Source organism: Syngnathus acus, chromosome 16, assembly GCF_901709675.1.
Source record: "Syngnathus acus chromosome 16, fSynAcu1.2, whole genome shotgun sequence".
NCBI classification, from domain to species: domain Eukaryota; kingdom Metazoa; phylum Chordata; class Actinopteri; order Syngnathiformes; family Syngnathidae; genus Syngnathus; species Syngnathus acus.
Genome location: NC_051101.1, coordinates 13,392,184 through 13,412,915, shown reverse-complemented (window position 1 = coordinate 13,412,915; position 20,732 = coordinate 13,392,184). Strand labels below are relative to the sequence as shown.

General features: G+C 46.5%; 3 protein-coding genes across 14 annotated transcripts in view; all 3 read left to right on the top strand.

The window, feature by feature from the left end:
* The window catches only part of LOC119136380 (chondroitin sulfate proteoglycan 5-like), a 10,397-nt gene extending 10,128 nt beyond the window's left edge, over nucleotides 1-269 (top strand). For all 4 annotated transcript variants that reach the window (XM_037274772.1, XM_037274778.1, XM_037274776.1 and 1 more), the window contains one exon: nucleotides 1-269. This exon is cut by the window's left edge and continues 463 nt beyond it. The gene's annotated coding sequence lies outside the window, so the exon portion shown is untranslated.
* A 1,126-nt stretch (nucleotides 270-1,395) lies between these two features.
* Nucleotides 1,396-3,277, top strand: elp6 (elongator acetyltransferase complex subunit 6). 2 transcript variants are annotated; one of them, XM_037272987.1, is made up of 7 exons: nucleotides 1,396-1,675; nucleotides 1,751-1,829; nucleotides 1,935-2,005; nucleotides 2,202-2,326; nucleotides 2,502-2,622; nucleotides 2,772-2,927; nucleotides 3,019-3,277. In XM_037272987.1, the coding sequence occupies exons 1-7, from the start codon at nucleotides 1,622-1,624 to the stop codon at nucleotides 3,139-3,141; spliced, it is 729 nt and encodes a 242-aa protein (XP_037128882.1). In that variant the 5' UTR covers nucleotides 1,396-1,621; the 3' UTR covers nucleotides 3,142-3,277. The 2 variants fall into 2 exon arrangements, with proteins under 2 accessions (XP_037128882.1, XP_037128881.1); XM_037272986.1 differs by having other exon boundaries at nucleotides 1,399-1,675; nucleotides 2,502-2,712.
* An 84-nt stretch (nucleotides 3,278-3,361) lies between these two features.
* On the top strand, nucleotides 3,362-13,090 carry LOC119136364 (SREBF chaperone). 8 transcript variants are annotated; one of them, XM_037274722.1, is made up of 23 exons: nucleotides 3,362-3,491; nucleotides 5,901-6,101; nucleotides 6,166-6,286; nucleotides 6,423-6,580; nucleotides 6,654-6,874; nucleotides 6,951-7,056; nucleotides 7,171-7,343; nucleotides 7,475-7,601; nucleotides 8,195-8,307; nucleotides 8,373-8,467; nucleotides 8,545-8,643; nucleotides 8,707-8,916; nucleotides 8,979-9,364; nucleotides 9,430-9,579; nucleotides 9,751-9,943; nucleotides 10,006-10,121; nucleotides 10,302-10,785; nucleotides 10,849-10,931; nucleotides 11,003-11,085; nucleotides 11,147-11,313; nucleotides 11,384-11,464; nucleotides 11,577-11,783; nucleotides 11,874-12,728. In XM_037274722.1, the coding sequence occupies exons 1-23, from the start codon at nucleotides 3,430-3,432 to the stop codon at nucleotides 12,117-12,119; spliced, it is 3,882 nt and encodes a 1,293-aa protein (XP_037130617.1). In that variant the 5' UTR covers nucleotides 3,362-3,429; the 3' UTR covers nucleotides 12,120-12,728. The 8 variants fall into 8 exon arrangements, with proteins under 8 accessions (XP_037130617.1, XP_037130614.1, XP_037130619.1 ...); XM_037274719.1 differs by having other exon boundaries at nucleotides 3,364-3,491; nucleotides 5,898-6,101; XM_037274724.1 differs by having other exon boundaries at nucleotides 3,386-3,624.
* Nucleotides 13,091-20,732: the final 7,642 nt, after the last annotated feature.

Here is a 20,732-nt window from a genome sequence, read left to right as displayed (position 1 = left end):
ATTTCCAGAATTCCAGCGTGTGTAAACGTGGTCAAAAGAAAAAGCTACTGAAAGGTTTTGATGTTTGTTGACTAATCCAGTAAGTGTTTCTAAATATTGCAAACAAATCAGATCGATGGATCGACTTCAAACACGACGTGTCTTGTTTTCTTTGGTGTAATTTCTAATCCTTTGATGTACTTTTACTGTTTTAATTTTCTACTCTTTCAACCAACGAGAACAACAAACGCAATTCCGACACTTGTTGAAATAAAACCTTTTTAACATGACCTCTGTCTGGCCGCCGTCGACTCTCTTTTTACACGCACGCACGCACACACACACACACACACACACACACAATGTGTTGTTTCATGAGGTTCTGAGCTTCTTTCCCAACAAATTTGCATTATGAACACACACACACACACACACAGCACATAGAGCAGCATTCAGGTGGTATAGTGGCGCTCACAGCACATAGAGCAGTGTGTAGTGTATAGTGGCGCTCACATGCCCACTTACATTCACATGTGCACAAAGCATCTGGCAACGTCACACACTCCTTTCAAAACATTCAATGACACACACACAAGCACACAGACACACATTAGTAGTCAGTCTACATCACACCACGCTTAATACATTGGCGTGTACACATGTGCACACATTCAAGGCCGACATTCTTTGTGCATGGTCTCTTGTGCACGCCTGGGAAATGAAAGCGTTAAAACACGCTATTGTCACCACTGCTTCCCAGGGTGCTGCTAGTGGGGGTTGAAGGGAGCTAGCTGGCGGCCAGCTTTGGGGGGGCTGGTGACTGGCGGGCGAGGTGCCCTTGTGTCCCCTCAAATAAATAAAGAAGGCGATGGGGGGGGGGGGGGGGGGGGGGGTGCGTAAGGAACACTTTAGTCTGAAGACCAAGAAAAGACTTTTGTAACGTGTAGAAAACAAACACCACCATTATTCACACACACACACAGTAGAGGATGTGAGTTGAAAGAAGTGAAGCAAAGTAGTCGTGCTGCCATGGCAACAATTGGGCATCACATGACCAACAGAGCACAAACAGCCAGGGTGGGGGGCAGTCTGCACGCACGCACACACTACAATGTACTAATTATTATTTTGGATCCGTATGATGGATGGATGTTTGAGAACCCAACAGCGCTTCCTGCTGACTCTACATCACATTACACAAGGATGACATTTTGCTCTCCTTTATCATGTCTGTCATCTGAAATCTTACATAATTACGAAGAAAAAAAAGGCTAAATAATAAATAATGTCGGTTTCCAAACACTTCAAAGATCCTCTCTGAATACAGACGCGACGCAAAAGCTTGTATGTTTAATTGTGTGATTTTATGTAAGTAGCAAGAGTGAGCCATCCTCCTTTTGGGAATCTATCTTTGGTCACACCCTGCTACCCGGGTTAGCGCTAACGTTAGCATCGTGACGCTTCTGCTAATGAAATCCATGATAATGTCGACTCTTTCTATTAATGAATGAATCCAAATGAAGCCTGACGCTTAATAGTATTGAGCATTGTGCCAGCGTGAGGTTTAAGCAAGCATTTGGCTAGTTTTTGTGTTTATGACACGTAGCTAGTGATGACTAGTTAGTTGCTAGTTTGGCTAACGATGTTTGCAGAGCTCAACAGCATCTTGAACGTCAGCCCGGAGCACTTCAGCAGAGTAAGAGGCTAAAGTGGAAGTAAGTCACATATATTTCTGAGAGATATTTAAAACTTTTTTTTTTTTTTTTGTCAGGGAGAGTTTGTGCTGCTGTCTGACAGGCAGAGTGATGCCTCTTTCCTTATTCATCACTTCCTTGGATTCTACCTCAGAGGTCAACAGAAACACGTGATGATGCAACATGACAGCACCGAGTACAAACACGAATAAGAAGCCTTGCAACATTGCTAAGTTACTTAAGTGTCATGTTTTATTTCAGCGGGCTGTCAAGTGTGCTTCGTGGCCCTGGCGCAGTCGTTGAGTCACTACAGTGCGGTTAGCCAAAGACTGGTAATTCACACACCACTTGTTTTGTGTTAAATAACATTTACTGAAAACATGATCTATACATCACTCCAAGGAGTATTGACTTACTAATTATATTCATCAATATGTTAATTACTGTGCTACATTTCGTAAACTGGCCAAAATATAAAGAGCGTGTGATGCAGAAGGGATGCTAATATTTTGTATTTTGTCTGTTGAGGGTGTGAGTCTGTCTCAGGCAAAGGAGAAAGGTCAGCTGGTGTTCCTTGAAGGCCTCAATGAATCCTTGTCCATCCTCAATCCGCATGATGCTAGAAAAGGAAGTGAGGCCATGGATTTCTTAAGGTGAAACCTCCTTCTCTGTCTTTAAAAATCAGGTTTGAATCACAGTCACGATGTAGGTGTAGATGCAAGAGGGGTCTGGAAAGTTGTCAACACTATTATTTTTAATTCAATTTTCTCTGCTCAAAAATGTCCTGAGCAATAAACTGCCTTCTATTCTGTCTCACCTCTTCTTCAGGAATCCCAGTGCAGGCTTGCAAAGTCTCGTCCAGTTTGTTTCCTCCAGTTTCAGTCATGCCAGGAGCGCAGTGGAGGGAGCGAACGATGGGCACGGCCCCCCCGTGCTGCTAGTGGACGACGTGAGCTTGCTGCTAAGTCTCGGTGCCACCGTGGACGCCGTGCTGGACTTCAGCCATTACTGCCGCGCCGCCGTCTGCTCACGACTGAAGGTGGGTCCGTTTCCGAGATGAAGCTTCCAAATGGGACCGTGACTCGTCTTTGGCGGCAGGGCAACGTGGTGATGCTGCTGCGCTGCGACGGAGAAGACGACGTAGAAAGTGATGACGGCTCGGAGAGGCTGCTGAGGGGTTTGACTCACCAGTGTAGCCTCGCGCTTCATGTACGAAGTCTTCCGACGGGATATTGCAGGGACATTCACGGTCAGGTGAGTTATCAAAGCAACACATGGCTTCATATGCAAAAGAGCTACTCCACTATCTCGTCAATGAAAGTGCTTTATTGGACAATGTGTTAAGGTGGAGGTGTTCGACAGGAGGAGACAAGCTGGCAGTCAACAGAAGAAAAAGACTTTTCAGTATAAAGTCCACGACAGAGGAGCCTCATTCTTCGCTCCGGGGACATCCAGCGCTGTTCTCTAGCCACCTCTGCTAATTTATACATTCAAAATCATACTTCTTATTTTCTTAGATGATGATAAATTTGAGCTTTTTGTTTACTGTAAGGTACAATTATGTGTGTACTGAAAAATTGTATTAAAATTTAAATACAACTGAACTCTTTTCAGGCAGTAACAACTCACTAGTTGTTTTAGTACCACACATATCAAAAACACTGTTTTAAAAATGTCTTTTACAATTGTAGTGACACCGGTTCGCCACAGCACGGCGCTGTGGGCGTCAACGGTCTGAGGTTGATTCAGGGAAGAAATGTGCAGAGCTTTAACAAGCTTGCATCAAGCTTTTGTGGACTGGACTCTCAGGTTGTGCAGGTCAGCCTTGTGGACCACGCCAACAAAAAAAAAAAAAGGAAAAAAAACATGCCAGGCAACACTTAGCTGCTTTTATCGACCACCCGACACTATTCCAGGCATTGGCTGTGGTGAAACCGTGACATTTGTCCAGGCAAGTGTTGACGCTTCAAGCCGTTCGCTGCTTGGTGACGAGTGTGTTGTTCTTAAGAGGAAGCAAAAATAATTCATTTAAATTGACGCTTTAGTCGCGCATGTCCACAAAGTATCGCTCCAATGTTTTCATTTAAGATTTTTGCAGCTAGTGGTGCCAATACCGACATGTATTTAACGAGAAATATTTTCCACGTACTTGTCTATTTAGTTGTTTTTTTAAATAAATGTGCAAACATATAGAGCAAATTTACGGGCGCCTCAAAATTATAGTAAGATGTAATGTGAATCAGTCAAATATGAGCTTTTTATTGACTATTTTATTTCATCATAATTATTGACTTTTTCTGTGAAAGGTGGTAGTAAATATACTCAACGTATTCTATGTGATGAGTTGATGCTAAGGATGCTAACAGCTTACTAGCCTAAACATGCTAACAAAGCTGGCAGGTAGACAGACAGACAACCCTGCAATCATTGTGGATTGAATTGACCTGTCAGGTAACGCTACTTAATGTCACTTCGAAGGATATTATAGTGTAACCTGAGAGGAGCTAACAGACTAATGCTAACCCACTTGACAAACTTTCCCACCTGAGACGCAGTCTTTCCTACATGTTTACTTTCCTTCTGATATTTATTTTTATCGTTTTAGCACGAAAAGTGACATCGTATCATGACCGCATTTCACGAGTTACGACTTGGGATAGGTTGTAAAGTAAACATTATTCGGTCGTAACGTTAGCATTAGCGTAAATTGCACGCTGGCAGCCTCCTGCGTTTGGTGTGCGTATTCTTCATCCATCGGTTCCTTTCGAGCTTCTTGTAACTCAAGAATTCAGCTACTTTCTGCTTAAGATACGGCCAGATCATTTGAATACATGATGTCACAGTAATAACCTGGTTGACATTCATTGTGCACGGTTTAAAATGGGGTTAGCTTTACGGTGCCCATTTAAAACGCTCATTAAAAAAGTATTCATGCATATATTTAGAAATACAAATTGTGTGTGTGTGTGTGTGTGTGTGTGTGTGTGTGTGTGTGTGTGTGTGTGTGTGTGTGTGTGTGTGTGTGTGTGTGTGTGTGTGTGTGCACGTGCACGCGCGTGCATTTGTTAGTATATAGATGAATACATAATGTTACACGTGAAGTTGGAGTGCTTAATGATTGATAGATGGATGGAAGGAAGGAAGCATGTCACTATGACAGTCGCACTCGCATGCACAACGCCCTTGAATGACTTGAATGACTCAATGAATTGTCATGCTGCTGAGACCTGGCAATTCCTCCAGGGCTGCGGTTTTAGGCAACGTTTTTGAAAAGAGGTGAGAGGGTTTTTCCGTGCACATCTTTATTGTTCATATGTTGTCAGTCATGCTTGCTGATTGATTGATTTGGATAGGTTATTAAGGTAGAAGGATTGTGTAAAAATAATATTAGTATTTGTTTTTATCAATATTTCGATTGGGATTAAATGTGAGATTTTTTTTAAGGTCCTCTTCCCAAGCATTTGAAAAGAGAAACAAATGGAGAAATTCAAATCGTTTTTGTTGATAGAACTTTACCCATGAGTATTGTTATGGTGTTTGTGCGACATTGTTGGTTGTGTTTATTATTCTTGCTGTCTTGTGCTAAAAAGATTTCAACACAATGGCTGCTCACTCACTTAGAAGGGGGTCACGGGATGCAAACTGGACTCCGTTGGAGGGGCTCTACAAACGTTTGTTCTGCCAGCATTAATTGGCAACAACATCTCCAAAAATAATAATTAAAAAATATCCAAATGTAAGCAAAATATGGAAGCGGGGATGCAATTTGAACTATGATAAAGTCCAGCAGGCTAGTAAAAACAATGGCTAAAGTGCGTTCTCATGGTCTTTTGTTTAATCAGGAATGCGGACACGAGCACGCCGGCTTGCACGTGCGCGCCAAGCAAACACACCTTTAAAGTAGCAACACAGTGTGTTCAAGCCAGCCAGGCAAGTTTATAACACCAGTTTTAATTTTCACGTCTCACTCTACGGTCGTTTGACGTGCCACTGGCACAACATAAATAGCAAGTGACAATTAAGCAAATGTTGCCGGCTCACATTTTTGCTTCATAAATCACAACAACACAACACGCACGGCTCGAGCTAGCTGAGTACTCGACCTTGGCGATAAATCGATTTGTGGAATAGTTGAACGGACCCATGTAAGTGTGTGTGTGAGAGAGACGAATATTATTTGTGGTTTTATATGTATATTCACACAAATGTTATTATTCTGCTCAGCAGGAACCTGAATGTCTCGCGGCGTCTGCTGTTTGGGCGCCCCGCTCTCCTCCATGGCTGGGAGTTGACGCCGACCGTCGCGATGATGCTGCGCGAGCAGCTGAGGGAGAAGATCGCGGCGGCCTTCTACCGCCACGGGCTGTTGTGCGCCACCTACCCGGTGCTCATCATCCTCTTCACCTCAGTCAGCATCCTCGCCTGCTGGTGTGTACACCGCCATCTTGGAGATTTTGCAATGTGCGACACTACTTTGTCTCTTTCTGGCCAGCTATCCATTACTGAGGCTCCCCATCCCCGGCACGGGCCCTGTGGAGTTCAGCACGAGCGTGCGGGACTACAGCGTTCCTTCCCACGAGCCTCAAGGAGACCTCGGTGAACAACCTGACTGGGTATCCACGCTTTTTACATCTAAGTCGATATTTGACGTCAATGGGAGCGAACGGCACAGCTGATGGCTTTTGACATTTTTTTGGACAAAGAAGACGCGTTTGGCTTCTCACGGCGGCTATGTTGATGTTGACACAGTACCAGGGACCTCCGGTGGCCTACATCCAGCAAGTGTTGCTGAAGGCGGCGGTGTCGCCATGGGACAACAGCCTGGTGCCGGTGGACGTCTTTCGCTCGCCGCTGGGGCGAGTCTTCGGCCTGTTGGACGAGATCCGCAACCACGTGCACGTCGACAGGTTGGCGATCCTTTTGGAACACTTGAACTTCCTGTCTTAACAAAACGTGTGTTGTTTTGCTTCCGGTCATCAGCTCGGGCGTTCGCAGCCTGGAGTCGCTTTGCCTACAGGTGAGCGACCTGCTGCCGGGTTTGCGGCGGATGCGCCCGGTGCTGCCGGAGCACGGCTGCCTGCTGGTCTCGCCCGCCAATTACTGGCAGAACCAACGCGAACTCTTCGACGCCGACCCCGACCCCTTGAAGACCATCCAGAAGCACGAGCCCAAAGGCCTGCACACCTCGGCCACGCTCAGAGGTGGCCGTCGCAAAACCGGAGGCTCGCGGCGCGTGTTTGGGTGCGCTTGATTTTCACGTACGAACGTGCGTTCCAGACCTTCTGTTCGGCGTTCCCGGGAAGCTCACAGGTGTCGGTCAATACAACAAGAAGCGAGTGGTGACGTACACCATCAGCATGGTGCTGGCCACCTATGACGCAAGGTGATGTTTGTCACACTACATCCACCAAAATGCTCCTTAGGTGGCTTCTGCGTTAGCGACAAATTTCCCGTAGGTTGCCTCTGTAAACTCAAGACTCCTATTTTGCGTGTTTAGGTTCCTGAGCAGCCTTCGCGCTCATTTGAAGCAGCTGCACCCGTCCACCAACTGCAGCCTGAAGAACGAGCGCATGGTCCACGTGCATTTCAAGGAGGAGATCGGCGTGGCCGAGCTCATCCCGCTGGTCACCACCTACATCATCCTCTTCGCCTACATCTACTTCTCCACCCGTCAGTTTTCTCTCTTCTTTGTCGCTTTTGGTGCACTGTTGTTGTTTGGAGAGCAACGTGAGGAACACAAAGGAGACTTATTATTATGTCGATTAAAGTCTTGGACCCGCTGGTCCTCTTCCTCCTTGCAGGTAAGATCGACATGGTCAAGTCCAAGTGGGGTCTGGCTCTGGCAGCTGTGGTTACCGTGCTGAGCTCGCTGCTCATGTCGGTTGGCCTGTGTACGCTCTTTGGCCTCACGCCCACTCTCAACGGAGGGTACGACGCACGCACGCACGCACACACACGCTCAAAGGCTTATCAGTGGCCTACTTCCAGTGATTTGTGTCAATGTTTACAATCTATCCTGACATGGACGGTGCGCAATCCGTCCAATGGTGAGAATGCCTGAAAAGCAGATGACGTGGCGTGACGAGCGTCGTCCACCAATCCAAGCAAACGGCCTCACTTGGCGCAAATGCACGCACGCGCCACTGCGGACTGTTGTTTTTCCCGCTAAATCGTAGGCATCATGACAGAACAGATCATGTGATCTGAGCCTTGTTGCTTTATATTTATGGCCCAAACCAGGAACTGAATTGTAATCAATTTGTTTTTTGAATTTTCTGCTCTGACAATTTGGCATGGTGTCATGTTTTTGAATCAAGGGATGGAAAATATTATGGATAAATTTAAATAAAATTTTTATTTTATATTATAAAAATATAATCATTTAATAATATAATAAATAACATAATATAAGAATATAATATAAAAATAAAATAAAAAATAATTGATGGATTATTAAAAAGATGTCTAGTTGCAGCCCTTGTCTAAATGTGCCTAGCTTTTAAACGGATGTGCCCTTTTAGAGAGATCTTTCCATACCTGGTGGTGGTGATTGGTGTGGAGAACGTCTTGGTCCTCACCCAATCTGTGGTGTCCACACCGGTTGATCTGGAGGTCAAGCTGCGCATCGCTCAGGGTACGTAGGGCCCGGCAATGTTGCCGCCGTAGCTACGCTTGGACTTTTGAAACTTGTCTCTTTAGGCCTGAGTAACGAGAGCTGGTCCATCATGAAGAACATGGCTACCGAGCTGTGCATCATCCTTATTGGATACTTCACGCTGGTGCCAGCCATCCAGGTTTGCAAGCCGTTACGGAATTGAACACCTCAAATATGGCGGAAGCGTGTTGAGTGACCTCACACGGATGCTCGTAGGAGTTCTGCCTGTTTGCCGTGGTGGGTCTTGTGTCCGACTTCTTCCTGCAGATGTTCTTCTTCACCACCGTGTTGTCCATAGACATCCGCCGCATGGAGGTACGCACACCGCCGACGTAAGAAGCTTGCGGGAATCGATAATCCATAAAAGTATCTTTGCAGCTGGCGGACCTGCATGGGCACATGCGGACCATGGAGAGCCTGCCGGCGCCCAAGCCCTCCCCTCTGCGATCACGGTCGGCGCCGTCTCCGCCGAGGCCGCCTCCTCACACCGTCACCCTGCAGACCTCCGCCAAGAACCTGCGTGCTCCCAAGAGGCTGCGACTGGTCTACTTCCTGGCACGTACGCACCTGGCTCATCGCATCATTATGGTAAGTTGGTCACATCCAACTGGTCCTGGGACAAACTCTCAACTCCAGCGTCCCTTCTGCAGGTCAGCACGGTGATCTGGATCGGCATCCTGGTCTATACCGACCCGGCCGGAGTGCGCACCTACCTGGCCGCGCAAGTGTCGGAGCAAAGTCCCCTGGGAGACGACGACGGCGGCGGCGGTCTGAACCCCTACCTGGAGGTGGCGCCCATTTTCCGCGGAGGAATCCCGACCGGCACCCTCACTGACCGCCTGACGCCGGACCCGACGCCCTTGCCTGACAGTCAAGTGCAGGACCTGGCGGGCTCCAAGGCGGAACCCGTCCCACAGTCTGCTGCGGCCGCACCCCAGATCACCTGGGGGACTGAAGACGAGGAAGGATGGAGGAGACTCTCCTTCAGGCACTGGCCTTCACTCTTCAGCTACTACAACATCACTTTAGCCAAGAGGTGAGTTCACCACCAGCGCTGATTGCAAAGCCTGAGGGGAGTCTTAACTTGTGGCCACCTTTCAGGTATATCAGCATCTTGCCTGTCATCCCCGTTGCCATTCACCTGAGCCCTCAGGAAGCCATCGAGGGGCGCCACCCTCAGGACACGCAACACCCTATGCCGCCCATTCCCAAGGTGGCGGCCGACCTCCAGACGGACCTGACGCTCTACAAGTCAGTCCGAAGACTCCCGCATGCACACACTGAACAGTTTTTTTTTGTTGAAGTTTTTGAATCCCTAAGCCTGTTTTTAAACCCTAGTTTGAAATTTTTTTTTTTTTCTTTCGTCACATAGCACTTTGTTGGCTTGTTGGAGCGCCTGTAAAATTCTGTTCTTCCATGCAGGGTGGCGGCGCTGGGCCTGGCGGCCGGCGTCCTACTGGTTCTTCTCCTTCTCTGTCTCTACCGGCTTCTCTGCCCGCGAAACTACGGCCAGAACGGCGGGCGCCGGCGCCGAGGGGACCGGCCTTGCGACGGCTATGGATACTGGCCGCCCGTCAGCGAGATCTCGCCGCTCCTGTTGCGGGGTCACAGCATGGTGCGAAACAAGAGAATTTCTATGCTGGCGAATTTGGATCATTCAGCTTTGACATCTTGCAGGACATTGAGTGTCTGGCCAGTGACGGGATGCTGCTGGCCAGCTGCTGCTTGGCTGGACAGATTCGTGTTTGGGATGCTCAGACAGGAGACTGCCTGACCGTCATCCCCAAGCACGGGTAAGTCTTTTGTTTGTTAGACGGAAACTTGCAGATGCCACTGCCATGTTAGCTGGCTGCCTTTTTTTTGCCACCGTCGATGCCACTTGAGTGACCATACACGATGCCATCTTAGCTTTAACGATATTTGATGCCAACTTTGACTTTGCCAGCTAAACACGCGGTTTGCGTACCATCCAGGTTGAGGCGGAACAGCAGTCGGGAGTGCATCCTAAACTTTAGCTCCGAAGAACCCGACCCCTCCCTGAGCGGCGACAGCATGTCTGAGGACGAGGGCTACCAAGTGAGGCACCGCATCACGCCAAGCCGGCCGCCACTCTTCAAAGACCAGCCGGACCTGACACCGCTCATCGAAACCAACTTCACCTCCACGCCGGCTTGCCCCCCCACGTCGTGGCCCCTCAGGGACGGTTTTGACTACGGTGACCTTGTGGCGGACGCCTACACGGCGCACAAGCCGCCCTCGCCGTCTAGCTTCTTCTGCCCCTCCTCATCCTCGCCGTCCTCCTCCAGCGCGCCTCCTCGCAGCCGCACAAAGCCGAGCTTCGGGGACGCCTACGACATGACGGCCCCGGACTTGGGCGGTGGCGGCGGCGGCTCCGTGTGGGCGCTGGAGCTTAGGGGGAATCTCATCGCCGCTGGGCGGAGCAATGGAAAACTGGAGGTGTGTACAAGATGGTGCGCATGTGTGAGACCTGAGAGTTGTGTAACGCTGTCACGTTTGTAGCTGTGGGACACTGCTGATGGCCGCCTGCGGTGCACCAGTGAGGGCACCTCCGGCATTACGGCGCTGGCCTTCCTCAACAACAGGTACGCTGCACTGCACCACCATTTTTCACTTGAAAACACCAAGTGACGCACGCGTTTGTCGCTCTGATCAGAATTGTGGCGGCGCGTCTGAACGGCTCTCTGGACTTCTTCAGCCTGGACGTCAACAAACCTCTCGCTCTGCTTCAGTATCGAGGTGAGACCACTTTGAAGAATGCGTGCGTGTCACACTCGAAATGCTGACCTTTTTGTTTTAGGCCCTCCCTGCCTGGCCGGCGTCCCCACGTCGCCCTGCTACAGCAGCGAGGACGCCATAAGCTGTCAGCTGACGCGCTCGGTGCAGTGCGCCCACCAGAAGCCCATCACGGTGCTGAGGGCCGCCGCCGGCAGGGTGGTCACCGGCAGCCACGACCATACTGTGCGAGTAAGGATTTGTTTTTTTGTGGAGGGGGTTGGGTTATATGCGAATGTGCTGAATGTTTGTATGTGCTCAGGTTTATCGTCTGGACGACTCATGCTGCCTCTTCACACTGCAGGGCCACTCGGCAGGCATCACCTCTGTCTACATCGATGAGGTCACTTCCCGCTTGCGTGATTTCATAGCCGTGTGTGCCCGCACACGCACGTCTGACCAGTGCAAATCCTTAGCGGTTGTCGTCCATGTTTGTTGTTCTGGTATTTCCTCAGACAATGGTCTTGGCGAGCGGAGGCCAGGACGGCGCCATCTGCCTGTGGGACGTCCTGACGGGAAACCGCGTCAGCCATGTTTACGGTCATCGTGGCGACGTCACCTCCCTGGTGTGCGCGCCGTTTTGCATTATCAGCTCGGGTTTGGATGACCTGATCTGTGTATGGGATCGGAGTACTGGCAGCAAACTGTACTGTATACAGCAGGTGTGTGTTTGTGTGCGCACGCACGCACGCACGCACGCACGCTGTCCTTTGTTTAGTTCCTTTGACCAGTGCACGTGTTGTCCTTCGCAGGAGGCCGGCTGCGGTTCCAGCCTGGGTCTGATCTCGGACTCTCTCCTGGTGACTGGCGGTCTGGGCTGTGTCTCCTTCTGGGACTTGAACTACGGAGACTTGATCCAGACAGTCTACTTAGGTCCCAGTAGTGACGGTCAGGGCGTGAGGCAGCTACTTGTCCTCAACAACGCTGCCATCGTTTGCGACTTTGGCAGCGAGCTCAGTCTGGTCTTCGTACCGTCGGTTTTGGAGAAACTGGACTGAGATCTGATCTTTGACGCCCTGTATGCTGCTTGACCTGGGAAAAATCAGCCCATCCTCACAGAAAGACAGAACTGTTTTTTGAGAAACCTCGCTGCCTCGTTCACGTCATGTGCAAACATGTGACCTGCTGCCAACTATGTTCACCTCCAAGGGGTGCTGTTTGTTATGTATAACAACTATTTATTAGCGGTACTTGAGCTCTTATGGAACTTGGGAGACAACCTGACTCATCATTTTTCATTTAGCGTTGTGTTTACAAGCTATAACAGACTTGTTTGTGCGATGCATACGTTACACGCACAACTTGGTAAGCTGCATGAGATGCGCAAAAGGACCTTTCACACTGGATTTGGCAATGCACTGTCAGCAGCGGGAAAAACTTCCAGAGTTGAACGCGGCGCAGGTTTGGTTTACATTTCTAACATCTAACTTACTAAGTTGCGCATGTGAGATAAGAAAGTAACGTACTGAGTTGTGTGTGAGAGATACAAATACTGCTTCTTCGTCCTTTTAGCGCAGGAGTGGGCAAAGTATGGCTCGCTCGCTTTTATTGGGTCCACCCAGCACTCAAGTATGCATTTGATGCATGTACTGTTCGTTCTAAAAAAATATATATTCATGTGCGAGCCATCCTCTGTGCTTTTTAAAAATGAAATGCCTACCCCTGCGTTAAAGTTTTGCTACTGAACTCTCTGGACCAAAGCAAATGTAGAATAAGAATGTATTTTCACACACTAATCTATGGCTCTTTAGGCACTTTTATGTTAGTGTTTTGATTTCCTCCATGTGACGTCAGACAACTTCCGGGTGTTCACCCCAAGAGGAAACTATTCCGTCGAGGCAGAAAACCTTGTACCCGTGTCCCTCATTGGGTGGCTGTGTGTGCTAAAGTAGTGGCATAACTTATTGATATGTTTTGTAACACAGGACTTTGTACTAATTTTCCAAAATAAAGACACTGATTAGTGTTGGCTAGTGAGTGAACGATTAGTTCAAAGGAACGAATCTTATCAGTGAACGGGAATGAACGAATCACTTGCTAAAGGGATTCGTGTTTTTGGTGCCACCTCGCCGAAAAACAAAACTAAGAAGAAAAGGACGTCACTTCCCGTTCACCAACTAAACGGCTCTGTGAGTGAACGAGTGAGTGATTTGCATTTCCAGTTCATCGCGAGAACGGATGAGTGAGTGATTTGCATTTCCAGTTCATCGCGAGAACGGATCAGTGAGGGAACGAATCCTGACTTCCCCGTTCGCGAACGAGTCAATGGGTCAACTGCCTTCCTTCCTTCCTTCCTTCCCGTGCGTGCATCAACGGATCAGTCAGTGAACGTGTTGCGTCTCCCTCCTGGCGTGGACTCTGTAAGCCAGAATGTCGATTTACGATGGAAAGAAAGAACCACTCACTGAAACACCACTTCTTTTATGCTCGTTTTCTCTAAGATAACGGCTAACTTTATTGCATGAAGAGATGCGCCTTTATGCAACAATGGGGAGATTATGCTTCTCTTTGGCTAATCTTTATTTTAACACTTATAGTAGTTTTTAAACAACGTGTATGCATATATACGCCTAAATATTCTTATCCAATATATCTACTGCAATTTCACATTAGATTGCTGTTTGGAAATGTACTTTTACTATTATTTTATTATTATTTTAATAAACATTTATGTTAAAACTTGTCTGGTGTTTTATTCCTTGTTTTTATATTCGCCAATTAAAACATAAAAATCGGACATTTGGTTGTTATATGAGTGGGTGTCCCCCAAAATAACAAATGTCGGCATAAAGGATTTTTTTTCCAACCTTTTATTCAAACACAAACACTTTCGGTATAATAACACCATCAACTACAATCCAACAAATACAAAATTAAAACATCAATGTCGGCATAACGTGTGTATGCTGGCATAGCAGCAACGCTGTCTGTCACTCACTCGTGAATCTTCGCGAGCGAACCTGATGTGCCTAATGGAGTGTCCGAATGACGTCACAGATCAAACAGCCAATCAGAAAGTGGGGGTGAGGGCGGGTGTGGCACTTTTCACTTTCATTTAAGCTTTGACCATGATTTTTCCCTAATGAAGTGGCCTGTTATTAGGTACACTTGAAAATGGCGGTGTACCTAATGGAGTGTCTGAGTGACATCACAGATTAAACAGCCAATCAGAAAGTGGGGGTGAGGGCGGGTGTGGCACTTTTCACTTTAAGTTAAGCTTTGGCCATGAATTTTCCCTAATGAACTGGCCTGTTATTAGGTACACTTGAAAGTGGCGGTGTGCCTAATGGAGTGTCCGAGTGATGTCACAGATCAACCAGCCAATCAGAAAGTTACCCTCGTTAAGCGCACCTGCGGGAAAAGTTTTAGCCACTTTCACGTTCTGCAGGAGCTAAAACTTTTCACGCAGGTGCACTTAACGAGGGAATCACACGGACACTCCATTAGGTACACCGCCATTTTCAAGTGTACCTAATAACAGGCCACTTTATTAGGGAAATATCATGGTCAAAGGTCACAGGTGTCAAGCTCTAGTCCTCAGGGCCGCGTTCCAATATGTTTTCCAAGTTACCCTCGTTAAGCGCACCTGCGTGAAAAGTTTTAGCCACTTTCACGTTCTGCAGGAGCTAAAACTTTTCACGCAGGTGCACTTAACGAGGGAATCACACGGACACTCCATTAGGTACACTGACATTTTAGACTAGAGCTTGACACCTGTGACCTTTGACCATGATATTTCCCTAATAAAGTAGCCTGTTATTAGGTACACTTGAAAATGGCGGTGTACCTAATGGAGTGTCCGTGTGATTCCCTCGTTAAGTGCACCTGCGTGAAAAGTTTTAGCTCCTACAGAACGTGAAAGTGGCTAAAACTTTTCCCGCAGGTGCGCTTAACGAGAGTAACTTGGAAAACATATTGGAACGCGGCCCTGAGGACTAGCGCTTGACACCTGTGACCTTTGACCATGATATTTCCCTAATAAAGTGGCCTGTTATTAGGTACACTTGAAAATGGCGGTGTACCTAATGGAGTGTCCGTGTGATTCCCTCGTTAAGTGCACCTGCGTGAAAAGTTTTAGCTCCTACAGAACGTGAAAGTGGCTAAAACTTTTCCCGCAGGTGCGCTTAACGAGAGTAACTTGGAAAACATATTGGAACGCGGCCCTGAGGACTAGCGCTTGACACCTGTGACCTTTGACCATGATATTTCCCTAATAAAGTGGCCTGTTATTAGGTACACTTGAAAATGGCGGTGTACCTAATGGAGTGTCCGTGTGATTCCCTCGTTAAGTGCACCTGCGTGAAAAGTTTTAGCTCCTACAGAACGTGAAAGTGGCTAAAACTTTTCCCGCAGGTGCGCTTAACGAGAGTAACTTGGAAAACATATTGGAACGCGGCCCTGAGGACTAGCGCTTGACACCTGTGACCTTTGACCATGATATTTCCCTAATAAAGTGGCCTGTTATTAGGTACACTTGAAAATGGCGGTGTACCTAATGGAGTGTCCGTGTGATTCCCTCGTTAAGTGCACCTGCGTGAAAAGTTTTAGCTCCTGCAGAACGTGAAAGTGGCTAAAACTTTTCCCGCAGGTGCGCTTAACGAGGGTAACTTGGAAAACATATTGGAACGCGGCCCTGAGGACTAGAGCTTGACACCTGTGACCTTTGACCATGATATTTCCCTAATAAAGTGGCCTGTTATTAGGTACACTTGAAAATGGCGGTGTACCTAATGGAGTGTCCGTGTGATTCCCTCGTTAAGTGCACCTGCGTGAAAAGTTTTAGCTCCTGCAGAACGTGAAAGTGGCTAAAACTTTTCACGCAGGTGCGCTTAACGAGGGTAACTTTCTGATTGGCTGGTTGGTCTGTGACATCACTCGGACACTCCATTAGGCACACCGCCACTTTCAAGTGTACCTAATAACAGGCCAGTTCATTAGGGAAAATTCATGGCCAAAGCTTAACTGAAAGTGAAACGTGCCACACCCGCCCTCACCCCCACTTTCTGATTGGCTGTTTGATCTGTGACGTCAGTCAGACACTCCATTAGGTACACCGCCATTTTCAAGTGTACCTAATAACAGGCCACTTCATTAGGGAAAAATCATAGTCAAAGCTTAAATGAAAGTGAAAAGTGCCACACCCGCCCTCACCCCCACTTTCTGATTGGCTGTTTGATCTGTGACGTCATTCGGACACTCCATTAGGCACATCAGGTTCGCTCGCGAAGATTCACGAGTGAGTGACAGACAGCGTTGCTGCTATGCCAGCATACACACGTTATGCCGACATTGATGTTTTAATTTTGTATTTGTTGGATTGTAGTTGATGGTGTTATTATACCGAATGTGTTTGTGTTTGAATAAAAGGTTGGAAAAAAAATCCTTTATGCCGACATTTGTTATTTTGGGGGACACCCACTCATATAACAACCAAATGTCAGATTTTTATGTTTTAATTGGCGAATATAAAAACAAGGAATAAAACACCAGACAAGTTTTAACATAAATGTTTATTAAAATAATAATAAAATAATAATAAAAGTACATTTCCAAACAGCAATCTAATGTGAAATTGCAGTAGATATATTGGATAAGAATATTTAGGCGTATATATGCATACACGTTATTTAAAAACTACTATTTAAAATAAAGATTAGCCAAAGAGAAGCATAGTCTCCCCGTTGTTGCATAACGGCGCATCTCTTCATGCAATAAAGTTAGCCGTTATCTTAGAGAAAACGAGCATAAAAGAAGTAGTGTTTCAGTGAGTGGTTCTTTCTTTCCATCGTAAATCGACATTCTGGCTTACAGAGTCCACGCCAGGAGGGAGACGCAACACGTTCACTGACTGATTCGTTGATGCACGGGAAGGAAGGAAGGCAGTTGACCCATTGACTCGTTCGCGAACGGGAAAGTCAGGATTCGTTTCCTCACTGATCCGTTCTCGCGATGAACTGGAAATGCAAATCACTCACTCATCCGTTCTCGCGATGAACTGGAAATGCAAATCACTCACTCGTTCACTCACAGAGCCGTTGAGTTGGTGAACGGGAAGTGACGTCAATTTCTTCTTCGTTTTGTTTTTCGGCGAGGTGGCACCAGCTTCAATGCGCATTACCGACACCTACTGGTTGAAGTCATATGAACTGGAAAAAAACCCGAATCCCTTTAGCAAGAGATTCGTTCACTCTCGTTCACTGAAAAGATCCGTTCCTTTGAACGAATCGTTCACTCACGAGCTAACACTAGGGAGACTGTTGCCAACGAATCAGTGTGTACTTTGTAACCCTAACCTTGATTTAAAAACCTAGTCGGAAACCCTAACCCTAGCTTGAAACCCTAATTAGCAATGGCAAAACTCCTTGGAAACCCTGGTCGGAAACCCTAACCCTAGTTTTGAAAGCCTAGTTAGAAACCCTAATCTTAGAAACCCTAAAAGTAGTTTGAAACCCTCGTTGGAAACCCTAACAGCTTTAAAACCTAGTTTGTAACCCTAAACTTGGTTTAAAACCCTAGTCGGAAACCCTACCCCTTGTTTGAAACTTTAATTAGCGATGGCAAAACTCCTTGGAAACCCTGGTCGGAAACCCTAACCCTAGTTTTGAAAGCCTAGTTAGAAACCCTGATCTTAGAAACCATAAAAGTAGTTTGAAACCCTCGTTGGAAACCCTAACCCTAGCTTTAAAACCTAGTTTGAAACCCTAACCTTGGTTTAAAACCCTAGTCGGAAACCCTGAGCCTAGTTTGAAACCCTAATTAGTGATGGCAAAACTCCTTGGAAAAACCTAGTCGGAAACCCTAACCCTAGTTTTGAAAGCCTAGTTAGAAACCCTAACCCTAACCCTAACTCTAGTTTTGAAAGCCTAGTTAGTAACCCTAACCCTAACCCTAGTTTTGAAAGCCTAGTTAGAAACCCTAACCCCAACCCTAATCCTAACCCTAACTTTGGAAACCCTAGTCGAAAACCCTGACCCTAGTTTTGAAAGCCTAGTTAGAAGCCCCAATCTTAGAAACCCTAAAAGTAGTTTGAAACCCTCGTTGGAAACCCTAACCCTAGCTTTAAAACCTAGTTTGAAACCCTAACTTTGGTTTAAAACCCTAGTCGGAAACCCTGAGCCTAGTTTGAAACCCTAATGAGCGATGGCAAAACTCCTTGGAAACCCTAGTCTGAAACCCTAACCCTAGTTTTGAAAGCCTAGTTAGAAACCCTAACCCTAACTCTAGTTTTGAAAGCCTAGTTAGTAACCCTAACCCTAACCCTAACCCTAACCCTAACCCTAACCTTAACTCTAACTCTAACCCTAACTCTAAGTCTAACCCTAACCCTAGTTTTGAAAGCCTAGTTAGAAACCCTAACCCCAACCCTAATCCTAACCCTAACCCTAATTTTGGAAACCCTAGTCGAAAACCCTAACCCTAGTTTTGAAAGCCTAGTTAGAAACCCTAATCTTAGAAACCCTAAAAGTAGTTTGAAAGCCTCGTTGGAAACCTTAAGCCTAGCTTTAAAACCTAGTTTGTAACCCTAACCTTGGTTTAAAACCCTAGTCGGAAACCCTAACCCTAGTTTGAAACCCTAATTAGCAATGGCAAAACTCCTTGGAAACCCTGGTCGGAAACCCTAACCCTAGTTTTGAAAGCCTAGTTAGAAACCCTAATCTTAGAAACCCTAAAAGTAGTTTGAAACCCTCGTTGGAAACCCTAACCCTAGCTTTAAAACCTAGTTTGAAACCCTAACCTTGGTTTAAAACCCTAGTCGGAAACCCTGAGCCTAGTTTGAAACCCTAATTAGCGATGGCAAAACTCCTTGGAAACCCTAGTCGGAAACCCTAACCCTAGTTTTGAAAGCCTAGTTAGAAACCCTAACCCTAACCCTAACTCTAGTTTTGAAAGCCTAGTTAGTAACCCTAACCCTAACTCTAACCCTAACCCTAGTTTTGAAAGCCTAGTTAGAAACCCTAACCCCAACCCTAATCCTAACCCTAATTTTGGAAACCCTAGTCGAAAACCCTAACCCTCGTTTTGAAAGCCTAGTTAGAAACCCTAATCTTAGAAACCCTAAAAGTAGTTTGAAACCCTCGTTGGAAACCCTAACCCTAGCTTTAAAACCTAGTTTGAAACCCTAACCTTGGTTTAAAACCCTAGTCGGAAACCCTGAGCCTAGTTTGAAACCCTAATTAGCGATGGCAAAACTCCTTGGAAACCCTAGTCGGAAACCCTAACCCTAGTTTTGAAAGCCTAGTTAGAAACCCTAACCCTAACTCTAGTTTTGAAAGCCTAGTTAGTAACCCTAACCCTAACCCTAACCCTAGTTTTGAAAGCCTAGTTAGAAACCCTAACCCCAACCCTAATCCTAACCCTAATTTTGGAAACCCTAGTCGAAAACCCTAACCCTAGTTTTGAAAGCCTAGTTAGAAACCCCAATCTTAGAAACCCTAAAAGTAGTTTGAAACCCTCGTTGGAAACCCTAACCCTAGCTTTAAAACCTAGTTTGAAACCCTAACTTTGGTTTAAAACCCTAGTCGGAAACCCTAACCCTAGTTTGAAACCCTAATTAGCAATGGCAAAACTCCTTGGAAACCCTGGTCGGAAACCCTAACCCTAGTTTTGAAAGCCTAGTTAGAAACCCTAATCTTAGATACCCTAAAAGTAGTTTGAAACCCTCGTTGGAAACCCTAACCCTAGCATTAAAACCTAGTTTGTAACCCTAACCTTTGTTTAAAACCCTAGTCGGAAACCCTAACCCTAGTTTGAAACCCTAAATAGCAATGGCAAAACTCCTTGGAAACCCTGGTCGGAAACCCTAACCCTCGTTTTGAAAGCCTAGTTAGAAATCCTAATCTTAGAAACCCTAAAAGTAGTTTGAAACCCTCGTTGGAAACCCTAACCCTAGCTTTAAAACCTAGTTTGAAACCCTAACCTTGGTTTAAAACCCTAGTCGGAAACCCTGAGCCTAGTTTGAAACCCTAATTAGCGATGGCAAAACTCCTTGGAAACCCTAGTCGGAAACCCTAACCCTAGTTTTGAAAGCCTAGTTAGAAACCCTAACCCTAACTCTAGTTTTGAAAGCCTAGTTAGTAACCCTAACCCTAACCCTAACTCGAACTCTAACCCTAACCCTAGTTTTGAAAGCCTAGTTAGAAACCCTAACCCCAACCCTAATCCTAACCCTAACTTTGGAAACCCTAGTCGAAAACCCTAACCCTCGTTTTGAAAGCCTAGTTAGAAACCCTAATCTTAGAAACCCTAAAAGTAGTTTGAAACCCTCGTTGGAAACCCTAACCCTAGCTTTAAAACCTAGTTTGAAACCCTAACCTTGGTTTAAAACCCTAGTCGGAAACCCTGAGCCTAGTTTGAAACCCTAATTAGCGATGGCAAAACTCCTTGGAAACCCTAGTCGGAAACCCTAACCCTAGTTTTGAAAGCCTAGTTAGAAACCCTAACCCTAACCCTAGTTTTGAAAGCCTAGTTAGTAACCCTAACCCTAACCCTAACCCTAGTTTTGAAAGCCTAGTTAGAAACCCTAACCCCAACCCTAATCCTAACCCTAATTTTGGAAACCCTAGTCGAAAACCCTAACCCTAGTTTTGAAAGCCTAGTTAGAAACCCCAATC

Bases quoted from the DNA above. Each gene is read 5' to 3' on its own strand.
- elp6 (XM_037272986.1), top strand. From the start codon at position 1,622: ATGTTTGCAGAGCTCAACAGCATCTTGAACGTCAGCCCGGAGCACTTC. The intron at 1,830-1,934 runs GTCAACAGAAAC...GTTTTATTTCAG, and splicing joins CCTTGGATTCTACCTCAGAG to CGGGCTGTCAAGTGTGCTTC. The intron at 2,928-3,018 runs GTGAGTTATCAA...CAATGTGTTAAG, and splicing joins GCAGGGACATTCACGGTCAG to GTGGAGGTGTTCGACAGGAG.
- LOC119136364 (XM_037274720.1), top strand. From the start codon at position 4,888: ATGCTGCTGAGACCTGGCAATTCCTCCAGGGCTGCGGTTTTAGGCAAC. The intron at 7,602-8,194 runs GTACGACGCACG...GTGCCCTTTTAG, and splicing joins ACGCCCACTCTCAACGGAGG to AGAGATCTTTCCATACCTGG. The intron at 9,365-9,429 runs GTGAGTTCACCA...GCCACCTTTCAG, and splicing joins AACATCACTTTAGCCAAGAG to GTATATCAGCATCTTGCCTG.